The sequence below is a fragment of the Taurulus bubalis genome, assembly GCF_910589615.1.
Source record: "Taurulus bubalis genome assembly, chromosome: 14".
Taxonomy (NCBI): domain Eukaryota; kingdom Metazoa; phylum Chordata; class Actinopteri; order Perciformes; family Cottidae; genus Taurulus; species Taurulus bubalis.
The window spans coordinates 7060952-7080573 of NC_136602.1; the positions used below are offsets into that span (position 1 = coordinate 7060952).

The 19622-nt window shown below is 42.8% G+C and overlaps 3 protein-coding genes across 3 annotated transcripts in view; 2 read left to right on the forward strand and 1 right to left on the reverse strand.

The window, feature by feature from the left end:
* The first annotated feature begins 1844 nt into the window (after positions 1-1844).
* Positions 1845-5523, forward strand: LOC306747118 (SLC35A4 upstream microprotein-like). The gene is made up of 3 exons (XM_079230130.1): positions 1845-1881; positions 2652-2750; positions 2901-5523. Exons 1-3 carry the CDS (start codon positions 1867-1869, stop codon positions 3096-3098), a joined length of 312 nt encoding a protein of 103 aa, XP_079086256.1. The 5' UTR covers positions 1845-1866; the 3' UTR covers positions 3099-5523.
* Positions 5524-5541: 18 nt separating this feature from the next.
* Positions 5542-9027, reverse strand: cd74b (CD74 molecule, major histocompatibility complex, class II invariant chain b). Its single transcript, XM_079230129.1, has 8 exons — positions 8936-9027; positions 8749-8834; positions 7218-7387; positions 6854-6915; positions 6573-6603; positions 6257-6475; positions 5887-5931; positions 5542-5720 (listed from the first exon to the last, which is right to left on the reverse strand). The coding sequence occupies exons 2-7, from the start codon at positions 8814-8816 to the stop codon at positions 5894-5896; spliced, it is 588 nt and encodes a 195-aa protein (XP_079086255.1). The 5' UTR covers positions 8817-8834; positions 8936-9027; the 3' UTR covers positions 5542-5720; positions 5887-5893.
* Positions 9028-10778: 1751 nt separating this feature from the next.
* srbd1 (S1 RNA binding domain 1) overlaps positions 10779-19622 on the forward strand; it is a gene marked incomplete at its 5' end in the record, with an annotated part of 52314 nt that continues 43470 nt past the window's right edge. Inside the window, 8 exons of the mRNA XM_079229468.1 lie at positions 10779-10792; positions 11456-11876; positions 12211-12429; positions 12613-12779; positions 13596-13713; positions 13849-13987; positions 14147-14243; positions 14417-14600. Of these exons, the coding sequence (XP_079085594.1) occupies positions 10779-10792; positions 11456-11876; positions 12211-12429; positions 12613-12779; positions 13596-13713; positions 13849-13987; positions 14147-14243; positions 14417-14600 (1359 nt within the window). The remainder of the gene's footprint in view (positions 10793-11455; positions 11877-12210; positions 12430-12612; positions 12780-13595; positions 13714-13848; positions 13988-14146; positions 14244-14416; positions 14601-19622) is intronic.

A 19622-nucleotide genomic window follows, 5' to 3' on the forward strand; every position in this document is an offset into this window, starting at 1 on the left:
TCCTGAAACTGATGGGCTTTCTTTCCCCTTTGAATTATAACATCAACACAAACAAGCATTGCGATCACTCTTTGCAGTATTAATATGAATCTCTTTCATTATGTAAGAGTAAAAATGCAGCTGGGCTTGTTTAATAATTTATGAAGTTTTAGTCACAAAGCTATAAAAGTCAGAATTATTCATTGTTTTGCTGTTCACTGAATATAAATGTTTTCATGTTTATTTCACTGCGTATTTTGAGCACTTGTCTTTTGACATTACGACAAATTCTTCTTCTTCTTCTCAAATCCAGCCGACTGTCTGTTTTTGGTATACATTTCCCTCAAGCGCATCACTGTGATGATTGCGCCCCAGGCTTCAATGACCTTTCTTTTACGGTGGCATCCAAAGATTAGTCAGCCAAATATGCCTGAGCCAAAATCAATAACTCTCCTCAACCATCAACAGCTTTGAAGATCAGAGACGCCTTACCTCCATCGCTCCCTCCAGCTCTTCCTGCTTGCTGCGCGTGAACGATGCTTCATCTCTCGCAAAAGCAAACTCCAAAGACTGTTTTATCTCACACTGAACAGACCATGACGTCGTGTGATGAATAATCCTGAATAAGGAAAAGTTAATGTACCGTCCGTCCTGCAGAATGTGAGGATTAAATACTTCCAGGCCCTCTCGAGTAAAAACGTACTGTAGAAGAAGTGTCTCAGGAGCAGTCGTTCCTATTTTGGCAGAATTAATCTTCTAAAATTAGTCTGAAGTATTGTTTTTTTTCTTGCAGTCATCACTCTCTTGTTCTCTGCACCGTTCTCCATCCTCCTCAGTCTCTCTCTCTTGCCTCTTGTCACTCCACGCTCTGCACTTTCACAGTCGCTCTGCGAATCACACACACTTGTGGCTCATCTGGGATCTCAATACTTGTGACCTGTTCATTAATTTTTAATTTGAAAAGGAAATGCAACACAGCTCATGTTATCATTAAGATTGTGTAATCTTATTTATAAGGGTGGGGGGCACTTGTCTCACTATGCTTGTATCCTCACAATGCTTCTTCCTTCTTCAGGCTGTATAGATAAAATAATGCACATTTTACAGCTCTGATTAATGAACAGCATCTCATTGCTTCCATGTCACTTTATCCTTTACTCCAATGCTCTCTCATAGTGCCCCCCTCTATCCCTCTTAGAGTCTAATAAGCTGTGCTCTCTCTCTCCCAGCACCAGTAAGTAAAAGTAAAAGGCTCAGACTGCACGCTTTCTACAGTAGAAACCTGAGCTAATGGGATTGATTCCTCTCATCTTCCTCTCAGTCAGCTATAGGAGTGGGAATATGGGGCTTTATACAAACTACAGTGTAGATTTCACGTTTCAAAAATAAAGGCTGCTGTGGAATAAGCTTCACCGGTTATGTTGATGCGTCATAGGACCTAAGTGCTTGACCTGAGACGTTTATAAATATGGTGGGAATACTGACCGTTTAAAAACATGTGAGGGTAGCTGGAAAAGCTGCAGAATCTGCACGCAAAATAAAATGTTCTAATGCAAGTACTGTGTTATATAATTATACTATATCACAAAATTGGAACTAGGAATTTAAGGGTCTTCAATATTAGATGAGATGTCTGTTAGTTGTTTTTGAAGGCTCATCCTATCATCAAAAACAATGGTGTTATACTCAAGATAGTCTGTAATTACGTGTTATTTAATGAAAGAGTCTTCATCTTTAATGAAAGTTTCTGTGCTGTAGCTAATGAGGAAGTTCACCTCAAAGCCTGAGCAGGCTTCTTGTTTATCCAGTAGGGGGCAGTGAGCTTGCTTTTCAACAAAAGAAGAAGACGAAGAAGAAGAAGAGACTCCAACACTGAACAGTGAAACTATGGCAGGAGACAAGGTCGGAGTTTTCAACTTTCCTCGCTAACTTCACATTGTAGTCACCGTATTAACAAAACAACCCGCCTGACCGACAATGTCTCTCACTGTCCTCACTCTAGGCGGAATGTATGACGTAACCTAGAACAGTTAGGAGGCTGTCGTTGCCAAACAATCTGGTGTTCGTTAGCTTGAACCTAGCATCAGGCTAATAACTAGCTAGCTGACCCACTGCTAATATATCGCTGATTTACGTTAGCTGATGTAACCAAGCAACTAACGTTCTGCGTTCACACTGTACGTGCTAACGTGTGCTCGCTGATGAATTAACGAGCTCTGGTCGGACCATGACGTCATGTGAGGGCAGCGAATCAAACACTTTACGACAACACACAAGTGGACTCAGTTTGTGTTGATGAATCATAGCTCTGTGTTGTATTATTTAACAGTGAAGTCAGTTTAAGGCCGAATGTAAACACGTTTCTATGAACGTTGTCTGTGTTATTGTTTTGGGTTTTCCCAAACTTTTTAATACATATTCCATATTTGCAAACAAATGTTTACCTTGAATCCTATATTTATGGAAATAATATATGAATGTAAATGATAGGATAGGTTTATTATTGGGTCTTCAGTGTTTGAAGTCTTGAGAATTATCAGCACGCACAGTTTTTGTGTATATGTATGATTTTTGTTCTCATTTACAATGTTTTACCGTTTTTAGATGCTTCCTTTTTGTTTTAGAAACCCTTGTTCACTCACCTGTTGTATGTTTGCCATTGTGTTGTGCAGGATCCTCTGGGCCAGCTCAAGGACCTGGTGGAGCTGAAGGACCAGCTGGAAGACATTCAGAGACGAATGGAGGATGAGATACAGGCTGGGGTTCCTCCGGTAAAGATCACACATGCACGAATACGTACATGCAAAAGTGCATCTGCCTTGAATTTTGCTCTTAGGCAAGGCAGTTATTAAACATATGTATATATGAAACCACTGTTCAGGTGACCTAGTATCAGGTCTAACTTCTCCTTTCCTTTTTAGGGAGGCAGTCTGCTGGGTTCTCCGTTCCTGAAGGGTTTTCTGGCCGGGTACGTTATTGCAAGGTTTCGCTCTCCAGCTTTGGTGGGTGTTGCAATAGGAACGTGTACAGGTATCTATGCAGCGCAAAACTATGCCGTTCCCAACATTGAAAGCACCATCAAAGACTACATACGCAACTTTAAAGGAGGTTCAAAATAAGAGGACAGGAAGAAAAGTAAGAAGACTAGAAGAGCAGGAGAGACCTCTGCAAGCTTAGGGTGCCACCACAGCTGCAAACGGGAACAGATGCATATTTCATGAAAAACGTTTCTGTAGTTATTATTTTTGGCTTCCACATAAATAGAGAAATTCTTAAGTAGCAAACCAATTTATGGAGTAATTCGACTCTTCCTTCGAATATGGGTGACTGACATATATTTTATATTGGGCATATTAGCAGAATGCGGAAATGATTACAATTCAGATGATTCAAACAAAGAAGACCCTGTATTTCTTTCCAATAAGGTCAATGATTGTATTTTAGACTGCTCGCTGGAAGAGAATCATTAAAGCTGCCATAATTGATTTCTGTCCTCAACACTATCCTCCGCACAGTATGGGCCTTCTGAAGATGTATTGATATATAATGAGACCGACCATTATCCACATGTGCAGGCCAGCTGTGTTTCATCTCCTTTCTTTAGGCGGTTCACTAGATAGAAACACACCATATCACTTTTGCTGTATAGATAGATATTTAGTCTCTCCGATAGGAAATGTGTCATTTATTGCCCTCTAGTGGTCAGAAATCAATTATAGCAGCCTTTACTAATGTGCACTTTTTTCGCTCAGGGGATGATAAAGCTTGTACAGATTTTCTCACTTCACACTCCGGTTGCTCTTCAGTCTAAAACTTGTCGAAACCCTTCATGTTTGGAGGTGTCAGAGCAAAATATGGTGTGATGTGTCTTTGCCGGTGCAACACACCTCACCATGTGATTATAGGTCAATTTTACACTTGGTAAAACATTTTTATTTTTAAATTATAGAAGTCATCTTTGGAGGGGTTCATGGAAAAATAACCTATGACTCCAAAAATGACACAGAGTTAAAAATATAATAAATAATTCTCTATATATTCCACCTCAAACTGCTTTAAAAAAAATTAAACTGTACGCCAAAGTGAACATTTTCTTGAAAGATGTAGATTTAATTGCACTTGTTTTTACCAAAACAAGAAAGTGTGTGTATTTGGAGTATTTTATGAAAAATATATAATATTAACAGTGCCTACTCTGGTCTGAACATGATATCATCATCTCATGCCGCGTGTGCAATAGCCTTTCCCGATGGGGTTCGGCTTCCTCTTTCGTATGCTGGAAACTAGTTGATCTTTTGCACTTGTATGAATTTTAGGGATTTAAAGTTGTTACTTTTGTCTTTCAACAATCAATTTTTTTGTTTTGTGTCCTAAGAAATATCAAAACCTGTCAAAGAATATCTATGATACAGTGAGATGTTTACTAAAATGTGGTGTCAGCTTCATGCTTTGATGAGTTGTTCCTACTGGAAAGTGTTCTATGCGAAAGACATTAGTGTAAAATAGATAAATGTCAATAATACGTCCATAAATAATGCTGTTGCTGCAGGTCTGGAAACCTAATGCAAAGAAAGAAACACCTTAATAATAGCACAATTGATAATACAGCAGACATGCAGTTAGAATTCTTATTTTGCTGTGCAGATATTTCACTTGGGTGGATAAGCTGAAAAAAAAAATAATGTTTTTTTTGTTGTTCTTTTGGGAGGGATTTATGACCACAGGTACTGTATTGCTGCAGTTGATTTTAACACACAATGCTTATGTACACAGTCTGGCCTGTAACAAGTATTAGACACAACAAAAGCCATATTTGAGTTTAGATTGAGGTTGTGTTCCTTTTGGTTTGTACTTTGTCTGGATCGTGTGCTATATGTTTGATAACTGGAACACAGAAACAACTGGTGCCTATTGACAATCATTACTGTCTTTGTATTGCATGCTCTCAGTTTCTTTATTTACCATCTTATATATGATTCTTGCTTTTTAAGGAGTATCTTGCTTTGAACTCTTGACATGCTGTGGGAAATAGAATACGGGTCAATGGATGGTGCTTTATTTCACTGTTTTGTCATCATGGGGTTTCAATCGGTTGGAAATTTATTTGTGATAGTGTAAAAGAAAACCACCGGAATTGTCATTAAGATTTTTATTTGGATTGTTCAAATAAATGGAAAAATACAGTTTACCATTGTCTCAAAAGGGGAGTATCCCTGTGTCCTGATTGTGCCCAAATGTGTGTCAATATTTGTCCTCTCCCTTGAGTCAGACATTAAAGATTCAAGTGACCACACTCTTTATCTGCATATTAAAAGTATATTTTGTAAAATATTCACTGCTCTTTACAAACTTCCCAACATCGAAAGGATTTTTATTTTTTAAACCAAACTGACGTTATACAATATCTGAATAAAACAACATACACATATTTAACTTTAACCAACCATTAAAAAAAAGAACTAGAGATGGTGGAATGTAATCAATAGCAAAAGTCACCTCTGTCCAGTTAGTATAGGTTGTGGATGAATTGCAATGAACTGATAAGATGATGGAAAGCAGATAAATGACTATAATTTGTATTTATTTATCAGCAGTATATAAAATCTTACATGCTTATCAAGTACTAAAGATATAAAGAGAATTAGAAGTTGATGAATATGCAACATGTCATGATTTGGAGTTGAACTGTTGCTTGTGTCTGGAGGAGATGTCATCAACTTCAATTACCCAGGAAAGAGAAACTGAAAACAAAAAGGAGAAGGTAAGCAGTAGAAAGTATCACTTCTTGATAGGACAGAATTAATCTACGTTGAAACTACTGCGGCATATGATAACTTCCTACATACAGCAATGCTCACAGATATTAATGTATGGATACAAGTAGAGGAACTCCAGATGTATACTCACCGCAGCATCAGGCAGCATCAGGCAGAGCCAGCAGAGCCAGTCTCCCTACAAAGACAAAAACTTCACTGTCAACGGTATTGTAGCTCAAATAAAAGTTCAGAAATAATCATTGTTTTATCAATATAAATGTTTATACATTTTGAAACTGCATCAAACCACAAAAAGTGATTGGGTGACAACAATTCTTGGATCTACACTAAACAATAACTTCTTGTTCCTTGGTGAAATCCAGCATATATCCATGAAACTCAGCCCCCATAATGACACACTGAAGGGGAAATAGAACTTCTTTGATTGAACAAAAAACTTAAATACAACATGAAAAACTGGTTCAGAACTGCACGTAAGTGGTGGGCCGTGGATTTTCTACCTGCGCCAGTGAGCACAGACGCGCCGCAATGGGCCCGTCCTTTGGTCAGGGATCCTTGGAGCTGCTGCCCGTCGGCCGGGTTCACACACCAGCATTGATCCAAAAAGCACTGCTGGGCCTGGTAGAGGCCGCGCTCGTCACAGGCCGGACGGAAGCCTGGCACCTGCACAGGCTTCGTGCCGGCCGCCTCCTGCTGGCAGACAGTGGCCTGCTGAGGGACTGAGAGACGAGATAGGAGGAGAGGAGTTAAATGTGTGTGTGTGTGTGTGTGCGCGTGTGTGTGTATATGAATATAGTATATATAGAAAGAACATACCAGTTTGTTCTTTGTCTTTGGTCCAAGCCTCCTGTAATACAATCAGTAAAAGAAAACAGAAAACTGAGAAAAAGATGAAGACCGCATCTTCAAGCCTTCTTAGCTTCTCAGATGATATCATCTTTATCGGAAAATATGCAACAACAAAAATGTAGAAAGAGAAACACCAAAGATCGGTTGGAGATCAATGAAAAGTATTTTAAATGTCCTGCTTTACAAAACAAATGCAGGGGATCAATATCAAACATGTTTAGTATGTCTTCTTGTACATTCATTTTTACCTCGTCCAGAGAGAGATTCATGATGGGCAAGGCGTTCATGGACATCCGCATGGGCACGGCAACTACAGACACAAAGAGAAACCGTGTGAGAGGCAGAAGGAAGAAAAACAACAACAGGAGGAACTGAAAGTTAGATTGTAATCTTAGATCCAGTCTAGCTTGAAGATTAACCCAAAGATACCTGCTATGCTGTCCATCGTCAGAGACATGATTTATTTAGGACATGGACTGGGATATTTATTTTCTTATAAGGAAGTAACCCTTTTTTCCCTTTTATTCATCCTTCAGACAAACATACAACTTCTAGAAAGTCCCATCAGACTTCAGATCAGGTTCAACCGGATTTTGTTAAATGTAACCTCACCAGCTCTTGACTTCGTCATCTCTGAGTCCAGGTGGTTGCTCTGCTCCCGCAGAGATTTGATGTCGCCCTTCTGGCTGAAGACGAAGTAGACGGTCAGCGCCTGGCCCACAATCAGGACCGAGGCCAGCAGGGTCAGACCTGCCACCTTATAGGCCCGGGAGGAGCGGCCACTGGAGAGCAAGAGGAGGGAGGAGGGAGGAGAGTAGAGTGGAGAAACATTTAATTTGGAGGACATGTTGGACATTCACTCATTTAAGTTCAATCAGAAACAGAAACAAAGAAGTACAGACAGTACGTGAAGAAAAAGCCTTTAATGTGACAGGGCGTTGTTGTTCAAGAATCAATGCCGTCTTTCTAATGATGATTTTTATAAAAAGGGGAAAAAGACACTCACTGCTAATCAATATCTTCCACTAACAAGGAGGTCATATGGACTAAATCTTTATGTTGGAGAAAGAGATCGATATGAAAGCGAGGGAGCAGAAAAATGCAAATATGAGGAATAAATGTAGAGTTCTGAGATTCACGGCATTTTATTGAAACAGGAACTTCAACCGTGGTGTTTTTCCGTATAAACGGTATACGTCACCATTAGCTGAGAGATGAAATCCGTTGTTGCTAAGCAGACCCCTTAATGAAAGTTAATGACTTGTTTTTCCTTTTCCTCGGTTGGAAATTCCCATTACTTAAAATGCCATTGTCCTCTCTGAGACCGCTTTTAAATCTCAGCTAACTGATCTCTATTTTGTACTGAACTGATGTTAAACAAGTTAAATACAGTCTTGTGGTCGAATAATTATATATTTTTTTTATTGAAGATAGTGCGCATGAAAACACAATTCATGGAATAAAATGAGACAATTCCATAAGGAAAATCCACAGACTTTTGGTAGAATTACAACCCATTTAAAGGGCTGTAGCCTGTTCTTCTTCTCCTTTTTTTTTGCGAAAAAAGTATATCCATGAGTTTTTAAATGCGATTTCCTTGATTTACACAAAGCTATTGGTTTCCAATATTTTTTGTACTATTTGAAAATAAATCAGCTTTTATCACAGTAAATGTTTCAAGTCAATTCTGTTTATATCACCCAATTTATAAAAAAATACTAATTTGCCTCAAGGGGCTTTAAGCTGTTCCATTATTGTTGTTTTCTAATCTTTTTGTTCGTGCTGACAGACATTCACTGTGATGGATATCCCATGTCAACAAAGTTTCAAGAGTCTGCTGATTGATTGCAATAGAGTATAATAAATATACATTTAACCCAACAGCTGACAGGTGGATCCCTTCCATTAAAGAAGAGCAAATTATTTACATTAATGGTTACTTTTAAATTGAAGCATAACTTCTTAGTTATAAATAGGTTACAACATGAATATTCAATGTTATGTTTGGCCCCACCAATACAAACTTGATACAATACAAAAATAGGAAACTCTTTTTCTGAATGGTTACTAACTTTGTGGGGACCAGCTTTTGGCTCCCATGTGTTGGGACCCCATAGAGATAGATAAACATACACATCCTTACCGCTGTGCATTGGCTGCCTGGTTGCCATTTGCCAGCAGAGGCTGGTTTGAGATCTCGGGGTCTGACATTTTAACACAAACACAAACCTGAAAAAAAACCACACATAGGTAAATACATGAAACACATATGATGCTGCTGAAACAAAACACAAATATACAATCACAGTAAGGACATTCACATGAAGTACCTTAATTCAGGTCAAGTTGCAAGTTGTTTCAGGAATATCAATGACAGAATTCAGTGAGCTCTTCTACCTTAAAGGCTGAGGAGAGACAAGGAACTGAAAGCTACAGTGAGGGGAAAACCCACACGGACAGCCAGAACTGCATTTTTTCCAAACTGAATTTCTGATTGGTTCCTCATGTGTACAGCATCAACTGTTACCAGGTAGACAATCGGTAGCAATCATGAAACTGGTTGAGACAGTACATTACCTTTTTATATCCACGTTGTCTAAATTGGTAAACAATTAAATATTTGTTGACAGACCATTTCATGGTAATGATACAGTAATGATTAGGGAATATATTGCATTAGTAGGACTACAAAAAATGGAAAAAACTGTACCATGCATATTATTGAATATAATACATTATAAATAAATACTGTATCAATCTTGTTAGTATTAGACGTGATTGGTGATTTGGTATGAGCAGTATTCCTTTTTTCATTTCAAGTTCTCCCCCAATCATAACCCCTGGCTGAATTCTTAAGTCCCACAATCTCCAGCAGACCAGCATTTGGACAGTCATTGTCATTATCTTATATATTATTATTCATTAATATCTTTTATACACATTTAAAATAAATATCATCACATTCTGTTTAGAGATCTCCTGGGATCATGCCGTCTTGCCACTCAATGTCAATTATGTGCCCATGTACTGTATACTGCAAGCTTGTTAGGTCAACTGAAATAATCCAATGATCTACACTTATTAAAACAAAGCTAATACATATTTTGCTATAGCTTCTCCTCAATTAAAGCAATTCCCATCTCCCAAATATTTGATATTTGATTGGTTCAATCTATCTGTTTATTAATATTATTAAGCGCATATTTTTTTAATTAGTTTTGACTGTCATTTTCAGTATCAAATGGAGATACAATGGTAGTCTGACATTTGAGAAGCAGTGGCTGATATAAGGAAGTGAGAGTGCAGTGGGGGACATGGTGATGTAGTGAGATCAGGGCGAGACATGGGAATTTACACTAAGTTAAAAACAGTCAAACAGAACCAGCCTACATATAGTTTAGTTTGACATTTACCAAAGTTTCCCTGCCCTCTTGTATATAATTTACAGAATGGACAGATTGAGGTGCTGATTTTGAAATCACAATTAGAATAGTCTCAAAGCCTCTCGAATCATCAGCGTGAAACAAAAAAGGACATTTGAATTAGCCAACCTACTGCAGTACACTCCAGTCCAGTGGGGGCGGTAGAGGTTCTTGTAAACTCACTTGCCAACCGAAGAGGAAGAAAACGTTGCATGTGATTGGTTGAACCCGGTTGAGCCCGTACTGTTGCAGGAAGCAGGCATCACTGCTGCACTAGCTACGATTTCCAAAGGAATACCCACACATTAATTGAGCATTTTTAACGGTATGGATGCACAAATGTTTCCTACACCTCCCGCTCTGTTGAAAGATAGTGACACACACGTCTGTGCCACGATTTGTGACATTTAGCATGCTAACTTTGCCAGCGTCAGAGTGGAGCGCCAAATTTAAACTAACGACTAAAGTGAACATAAGCTTGGCGTTTGATAGCTAGCAAACGCTTTCGAGCTCTTGTCTGCTTAAGAAAATTAAATGTAAACAGATACAGTGTGCCTGCTTTCTGTGCAACTGTCAGTGCTAGCTGACGACGTATTGTAGAGTTGGCTAACAACTGTGGATAACTTAACGCCGTACACCTGAGCCTCAACGGTACAGCTTTGTGTAACGCCAGCTAACGCTAACTCAAACCATTTTCTCACAGATAATGCGAAGACCCTGAACAACTGCCAAAGTTGTAGAAAACAGAGACATGGACTCCGACTCGTAAGGGTTTTTCATTCAATTTCTGCAACAACAGGCTGTTTTTGACACATACTTACATATGCAGATAAGAATATGTAACTAATTGTTGGAAGAACAACTTATTTACTCTTGATTAAGTACTGTTTTAATGTTACATTCAGAATCACATAGTAGGTTCATTCATTGTATGTCCTATTTAAGGCCAGTGACTTTTCATTGAACTCTCTCCAATGTTAAAACTTACACACTAATTGGCGCGTCTTGAGACAGAAGTATCAGTATGTCTCTGTTATGGGAACAAATGGATACTTGTTGTCTTGTGACTATGGCCATGACAGGCCTCTGTCATGTGGGCCTCTGTGTATTGATAACCATCTCTATTTAAGAAGGTAGTTCTTCGCTCATTCGTGGAGCAGTCTAGGATACGCAATTTGTCTAAGCATGTTGTAATTCTGACTCTGCTCCTTCTTCGAAGAATAAATGTTCTTGATGTTAATGATTTTACCCCACGGTGTCGAGTTAATTTTTCTATAACTAATCTACTAGAGACACTAGCTAGTTTATAGTGTTGAAGGGGTGCAGGTTAACCCGGGGAAGACATACTAATTGTAGCGGAAAGAGCCAACTCCTATTCTAGTATTGGAATTTTATGATTTTCCATGTTTGTTCTTACTCTGCCATCAGGTCATCTCCCCAGATAATCAGTAGTGATGAGGATAGTGATGAATGGAGGCCGACAGAGCCCAAAAAAAAAGCCCCAGGCAGGGCGGCCAAAGCTCCTGCAGCAGCCGGGGAGAAGAAAGTCGCTGCCAAGAGAACTATGAAACCAAAGGAGCCAAAAGCACCCAAACAACCTAAAGCTCCTAAAGTGCCAAAAGTTCCTAAACCAAGGGCACCACGCAAACCTGCAGCAGAGCGAAAAACACGGGTCCCTAAAATTCTGAAGGATCCTAGTGCACCGGTGTTGTCTGGAGTGAAGAGGAAAAATATGGACGAAGGGAAAAAAGATTGTACGGCTGCAGAAAATAAAGAAGAAAAACAAACGGACCATCCGGGAGGAGAGAAGGCCAAAGAGAGTGGGTCAAGTACCAGAATGAAGTCGGAGGTAAGACTCACAACCATTGTGGTAGTAGTAGCATATCTGCGTACACTCTCACAAGATGATGTAGTGTTGGCAATGCTGCCAGTTTGTTAGTGTAATTTACATAAAGGTAGTGTATGACTGAATTTAGAATATAGCAGTGTTCCTGAACTATTACACATACAATTGAATAAGTCCTATTATTCTCGCTAACTTTACATAGACGGCAAAACTCTCTTTCATCTATAGCTGACTCAACATAGTACATATGCCATCACTAATCTCTATTATTATGTAAATCTTATTTTTAATATCTTTCCCCGTATGTTTTTCTCTTTGTCTTGGCTTTTTCTTGTAGAGGGTGTCATTTGCTGCGTCAGATGCCCATCAGGCAGGCGAGGGGTCGTCACTAGCTGGGCTTAGAGCAAAGAAAGAGGAAGTGGAGGAGGATTTCACATTTGGTGAGCCCTGTCAAAAGAAACAGAAGACCAGTGGGGCCTGCTTGGGACAATCAACTGCTTTACCGGAAACGAACACTGGAAGGAATGAACTCGATATGAGCTGGGATTTAATAGAGGTATTAATGGAGTTTTTGGTGTGTTTTATGCGTGGATAATGTGTTACTTTCTAGATATTAACAATGAACAAACAGTTTTAAATCATTTGTGGTTATATGGGCAGTGTCTTTCTGCCTACCTCACTATTTGTGTATATACTATAGATTAACTGTTTGAATATGTGCATATGTCCCTCCCCTCAGCTGCTATCCACCCTGACATGCGTGGAGCGATGGGTGTGTGTAAATGTCATTGGGCTGCTTCGTGAGGAGAACACGGTGCCATTCATGGTGCGCTATCGCAAAGAGCTGATTAACCATATGGACGCCGATGCCGTCCGAGACGTCCAGCTGATATATGAGGAGCTATGGTAGGCAAATGAAGCGTCTTAAATTAAACGCAAATAAAAGAAACTAACACACCATATCCCCTATGCTTGCCAGCACTCATACAATGCATTCAGATGCACATTTAGGTACAGTCTAACATATACAGTGGATATATAAAGTCTATACACCTGTTAAAATACCAGGTTTTTGTGAAATAAAAAAAACTTACAATAACCTGGTTGCTTAAAAAGGCACACCCTAAAACAAATACTTTGTTGAAGCACCTTTTATATTATTACAGCACTCAGTCTTTTTGAGTAGGAGTCTATTTGCATGGCACATCTTGATGTGGCAATATTTTCCAACTCTTCTTTGCAAAAGCGCTCCAAATCTGTCAGATTGCGAGGGCATCTCCTGTGCACAGCCCTCTTCAGATCACCCCACAGATGTTCAAATGGATTCAGGTCTGGGCTCTGGCTGGGCCATTCCAAAACTTTAATCTTCTTCTGGTGAAGCCATGCATTTGTTGATTTGGATGTATGCTTTGGGTCGGTATCTTGCTGAAAGGGGAAATCCCTCTTCAGATATCTAACGTGAGCCTGAAGGTTTCCGTCAAGGTGTAACTGTGAAATGCTTTCAAATGAGCTGGGCAGGCATTTCTGACATTGGCCACTAGATGGTGCTAGTGGTCAAGCTATGAGGCCTGAAACAGTATCGCATGTTTATGATTGTTTTACTTGGGTACTTGTGTGTCACTTAATTTTGTTTGTGTGTCTGTAATCATTTTTCTCTGTTTATATATCATCAGTTTCTCTTTTTCTTTTTGTTTACTTGTGTATGTGCGTGTGTTTCCTCAGCTCTCTAGCCAAGAAGACCCAGTCTGTGGTTCAGACCCTGAAAAAAGACGGGATTTTGACAGCTGAGCTGGAACAAACTCTGAGGAGCTGCCGATCAGCTGACGAACTGGATCATGTGGTCAGAATCACATTTCTATGCTAAAGCAATATCTACCATTTTGTAATGCCTGGTTGCAATATTCTGCACAGTATGTGGCTCTTACGCCTATTCTTACCAGTCATCTCAGTCCTGTGCTTCTGTCTTTGTGTGTAGTATTCTCCTTATAAGAAAGGCAGTAAGCTAACGAAGGCTCGCAGAGCCAAAGCACTCGGCCTTGAGGCGGCCGCCTCTGCACTCATGGACTCACCGCATACTCTGAATTTAAGTGCATGGGTAAAACCTGGTACTGAAGGTAAGACATGAACACACATGCACCCAACATCTTTTCAGACATTAAACAAAAACCATAATATTGTTGAAATTATGTTTGCTCTGATATTTTATGGAACTCATTAAAGGTCCACAAAGGGACTGTTATTGAATATGGTATGTGTGTATTTTTGTGTGTCAGGTCTGTCATCGATGGAAGAAGTAGCTACAGGTGTGGAGCACATCTTGGCTGATATGATAGCCAAAGACCCTGATACACTCACCTACGTGAAAACATTGTGAGAACACATGCACGTACCGTTTCTTAATTTTTGTGAGGTTTGATTTTCATTTCCACAGTGGTCTGTGTTACATTGATATTGGTTCCAGAGTATCTTGTACCTGCTACATTGATAATGATACAGTACTCCCTCCTTCACTCTCTCCCTCTGTTTCTCTCTTGCTGCATCAGGTGTGAGAGAAGAAATGTAACCATCCAGTCTTCTGTGTCCAAGTCGGCGCTGAAAGAAAAAGAGCAGAAGTCTGCGGAAGGCCACAATAAACCAGGGGCCCAGCACAACAAAAACAAGGACATTGACAAGTTCCACATCTACGTTGACTTCACCTGCAGCATCCACCGCATCCAGCCCCATCAGGTAGCAAGACAGACCAGTTTACGGTTCCTTCTTTCCTTCCTTCCTGAAGTAGAGCTGTGGTCCGCAAAACAGGTTAACGTTTTTTTGGTACTCATACTTGGGAATTTCACGATACCTAGAATTTTGTAATAACACTGGAGGGTGGGTTTTTGTTATTAAGCTGAAGAGTTAACCCTGGTGTTCTTGTTATGAATGTCTCTCCCGAACCTTTGGCTATTGCTACAAAATGCCAACAGGCCATTATGGTATAACTAGGGCGACAAATAATATCACCGCTTTAATAAAAGATATATAAAATGAATACACATGAAAAACTAATCAAGCATTCTGAACCATTCTGAAGGTCATTTACCTGTATTGTGTTTTTTTGCATTGACTGACACACACACACACACACACACACACACACACACACACACACACACACACACACACACACACACACACAGAGAGAGAGACAAATGCACACCATCTGTTTGTGTTTGTGTCATTTCTGTCTGCTTCAACAGTGCCGCTTCTGAATGCTAGCCATGTCAGTCGCAGTTAGCCTTGTCTGTGCCTCCAAATGTACCCCTCCTGTGCCCTGCTCTGCCTCCTCGGCTGTCCCTCTAGTGACTAGTGGGTTACTCAGAGTTGGTCCCGGGCCTCATGTGTCACCACAGCTTCCATCAGACGCTGCCTCTCTGCCACACCACACTCTCTGGCAACCGCGCTCTGCCCTACAGTCATACAATTCTATAAACATACATTCATGCGCACACACTTGCTCACACACAAGCACACCCTGCAAGTCCCCTCATTCTCTCTTCTTAACATATGTGACATGTCCCCTGCTGACATGCCATTGGATTAGGAGGCTTTGATTGACAGGCGCTCTCCTGTAGTGACAGCTACTGCTGCTGGGCCCACAGGCGGACGTAGGGATGGGGAGAGGGGGTGAAGGGAGGGAGAGAATGAACAGATGAGCGACGTTGAGGTGCGTCCGTCACTCTCGTGCTTCGCTCTGCCTCCCTCCTTCTTTTTCTGACTAAAGCTCAGCCCTCCTCTCCACACCTCCCCTTTTCCCTTCTTCTCTCCTGTGTATGAGAGGCCTTTAATTCGATGACTCGCCTTTGTCATGGAGCGTTAATCCACAGGCTGCCGTGACCCTGCTAGCTGTCGGATTCCGGCTAAAATGAACCTTTTCTAGCCGTCAAGTTGTCGCGAAGGGGGAGCAGGTGGGAGATGTGTTTTGACAGGAGGCATGTGTGTGAGGACACACTTGCCCGTTTGCTTTAGCACATTTTATTAAGCCTCTGCGCCGGTGGTTTTGTTAAAGGAAAAGGACGGGGCATTTTATGAAGGGAGGGATAGAAAGGTTTTACAGTTACATTGCAAGTTCACCAGTAGATAGAAAATAATGTGGTGGCAGACAACAGAAGCTAGTTAATTAATAATGTTTTAGTTTTAAAAAAAGGGAAACATCTTGAATTTTACAGATTTTAATTGATTAGACAATGTACAAAGACATTTATTTTTATATAAAGACCATAATAAGGCTAAAGAAGGATGAAACATCACTCATTGTCTGCATTAAATACATTTTGGGAATTAAAAAAGTATGGGGCTGCATTTAATGCTAATGCATTTTCAGTTAATCTGACAATCATTAATGGTTTGGTCAATAAAATGCTCCTGGGGATGTTATCAAATTGCTTGTTCTATTTCATCCTTACTGACCGCCAGAGGCAGTGTTTTCACACTGGATATCTTCCTTCTTGCGCTTGCGCAGTTCGAGTACGTATACCAAAAATGTCACGTGTGACCTCGGATGAATCTCCGCCCCTCTTGATTTTTGGGGAATTCTAGCACACTAATTTGTATGGGACCTTTTCGGACGATCGCACATCGCTCCTCGGCAGTGAGCTTCTTATGCCGTGTTCACACCAAAACAGTTGCGAAATATTCGCGCGTCCAGATTACATGTTAAGTCAATGCACAGACGCGTTAGGTTGCGAAAAAGCGGATTTTTCGCTGGGCGTCGCGATAGAGGCGAAACGGCGTTGCGAATATTCGCAAATCCGCTTTTTCGCCGGCGTTGAAATATTTCAACTCCAGCGAATAATTCGCCCGACGCGGAGTTGCGAAAGCCAATCAGCGTTGAGAAGCTCCGCCCGGCATCACTGCCGTTACTGAATCAAACTGCTGGTCCGCTGAAGGAGCGCTGGAAGCGGCTTCATTCAGACACTCGTCCTAGAGGAGTCGAGCTGTGTGCGACTACGAATAATATTTTGAACCCAGACACGGTGTGGTTGATGTTCCGACTTGTGTGGGACTTCCTCAACAAGTATAAAGCAGAACTAGTGGTTATTTACCTGGTGGATGAAGGAAATAGTAAATGATTTCAAGACAGAGATAAGCCCCGCCCCCTTTCCCCAGTGACGGTTGCTATGGTTGCGAAAAAACGGATTAACCACATAGAGCGAATTTTTCACCTGCGGCGCGATATAGGCGAAGTGGCGTTGCGAAAATTCGCAACTGTTTTGGAGTGAACACGCCATTAGGCGAGAGAGCCGGGTCATCTGTCAGCAAGCCAACAGTGCTTTGGTCGGTGGCAGCAGGATTACCACAGCTAGGGCTATTAGCAGAACTAGGCAGTTGACTCACCAAAGCATCATCGTCAACATCGTTGTCAACGCCGTCAATAACACTGTCGGTGATGGTGGGAAGAAGACAGACAGTGCCGGCCTGTCTCCACAGTAGCACAGTGCTCTGAAGAAAGCACTGAAGCTTACTGGAGGAAACCGAGGAACACAGCTGCTGGACTAGTGAAGAGAGCGCTGCGCTCCCCTCTCCTAGACAGACTGTGCCTGACCTGTTGCCACAGGACGGTGCTTCCTTTTTTTCTTTTCTTTACCACTAGCTCGGTGCTCTAGAAGAGGCGCTGGAGCTACTGGTAGAACATTGAGTCACGGTCATGTTTAACCTTGCCGGTTGTGGGACCTGTTTGGCTCCCCTCCAGCCTGAAGACGGCCATGAACTTTGCCCCTCCTGTCTGGGCCTCGAGCACCTAAGGGAGGGTCTCTCGGCGGACCCATGCATGAATTGCGGCATTATGCCTTACGCAGTGAGGGTCGCTAGATTGGCTGAGGTGGAACGCCTGATGGGTGGGGGTGACCTTCCCCCGTCAGGACAGCCGGATCCAGCCCAACAGACTCGGGTCAAACGCCGGCTCTCGGGGGCCGCAGGGCCCCCCCCAGGAGAGCTAAATCCGGAAGGTTGACTTCTAGGGTGGAGCTGCTGACTGCCGAGCTAGCTCAGATGAAGTCTCTTCTCCTGACCCTCCACCCTAGTGCGGGGGGGACTAGGGCATCAGATCCACCCCTGGCCGAGCCGGTCCTAGAGGAACCGGTCCTAGAGGAGGACATTGTCTCGTTGACAGCGTCCGGCAATTTTTTCACTGAATACAGTGACGGGCAGGCCTCCCATTCTTCCGGGCCTGGTTCCCATTCCTCAGCCGATACTCCTTTTGGAGGGGCCAGTCGACGACTCCAGGGGGTCCGTCATTCGCATGGCACTGGCACACCTGCAACTGGACTTAAAGCAGCCGGAACCCGCACCGGCTAGTGCTTTCTTCAGGCGCGTTCCTGCCCCTGCCACCTTTTCTGTTCCTCCCTCAGAGGAATATCTGAGGGAGTTGCACGCATGTTGGAGGAACCCCAAGGCTCACTCCCGTCTCTCGGCAGATGCCCGAACCCTGGCGTCCATGCAGGAGGCGGCAAGATGTGGCCTAGAGCACATGCCACCCGTCGAGCCTACTATTGTGTCTCTCATAGTTTCCCCTGAGGGAGACTCTGAGGCCGGACGCCGGGTGTCCTCGACTCCAATGTCGGATCACGGACGACCTGCTTTGCCAAGCTTACAACATGGCAGCACGCATGGGCCGTATTGGCAATTCCCTCTCTCATCTTATGCTTGCCTTCTCAGTTTCTCTGCAGCAGGCTACCTTCGAGACTACTGCCACGAGCCTCAGTGACGCTTCACTGCAGGCGTTTGCACTCATGTCAAGGGAACTCGGGCGCATGATGTCGACCCTGGTTCAGACCCGCCACCAGGTTTGGCTGGCGCAGTCACCCCTGTCAGAGGCTTGTAGGCGGACCCTCCGTACTCTCCCAGTCGAACCCGGGGAGCTTTTCGGCTCAGCTGCTCTGCAGGCGATTCAGCGAACTGTGCAGGCCGTTCAGACCAGGCAGCAGAGGACACTGCTCGCCTTCTCTCTCATGTGGCCCTGTGGGGCTTCAGGGTAAACATGGAGAAGAGCTCTCTAAGCCCTTCTCAGAGCATAACCTCCATCGGTCTAGCTCTAGACGCGGCCACTATGAGAGCCTGTCCGTCGCCCTAGCGTGTGGACAGCATCCTCCGCCTGCCCCCTTCCGAGGGGGTTGCCCTACATCCTCTTTCTTCGCCTCTTAGGCAAATTGACAGCTGCCTCAGCTGTCGTTCCCTTGAGCTTGCTGTCACTGCGCCCCTTGCAGAGATGGCTGAACAGCCTTCACTTGGACGTCGGGTGCCACAGGCACAGGACAGTAAGAGTCAGGAGGCGTTCCCATGGGCGTGATCCCATCCCGTCGGGAGGCCGTCACGACAGATGCCTGCCTATCAGGGTGGGGTGCAGTGTGGCCGAGCAGGACTGCTCGGGGGCAGTGGCCCGCTCAAGACCGTAGGGAACATATCAATGTCCTGGAGCTACAGGCTGTGCACCTAGCGCTCAGACATTTCCTTCCACATTTGAGAGGAAAACATGTACTTGTTCGGTCGGACAATACTTCGACCGTGTTCCACATAAATCATCAAGGGGCATCAGGTCTGCAGGATTGCTATGGGTTTCCCGTGCCCTTCTGACCTGGGCAGCCCCTCGCCTGACCAGCCTTCGGGCAATGTATTTACCAGGAGAGCGGAACCAGATTGCAGATTCCCTCTCCCGTCACAAGCCTCCACCAGGGGAGTGGCGGCTTCACCCAGAGGTTGTGCACAGCATCTGGG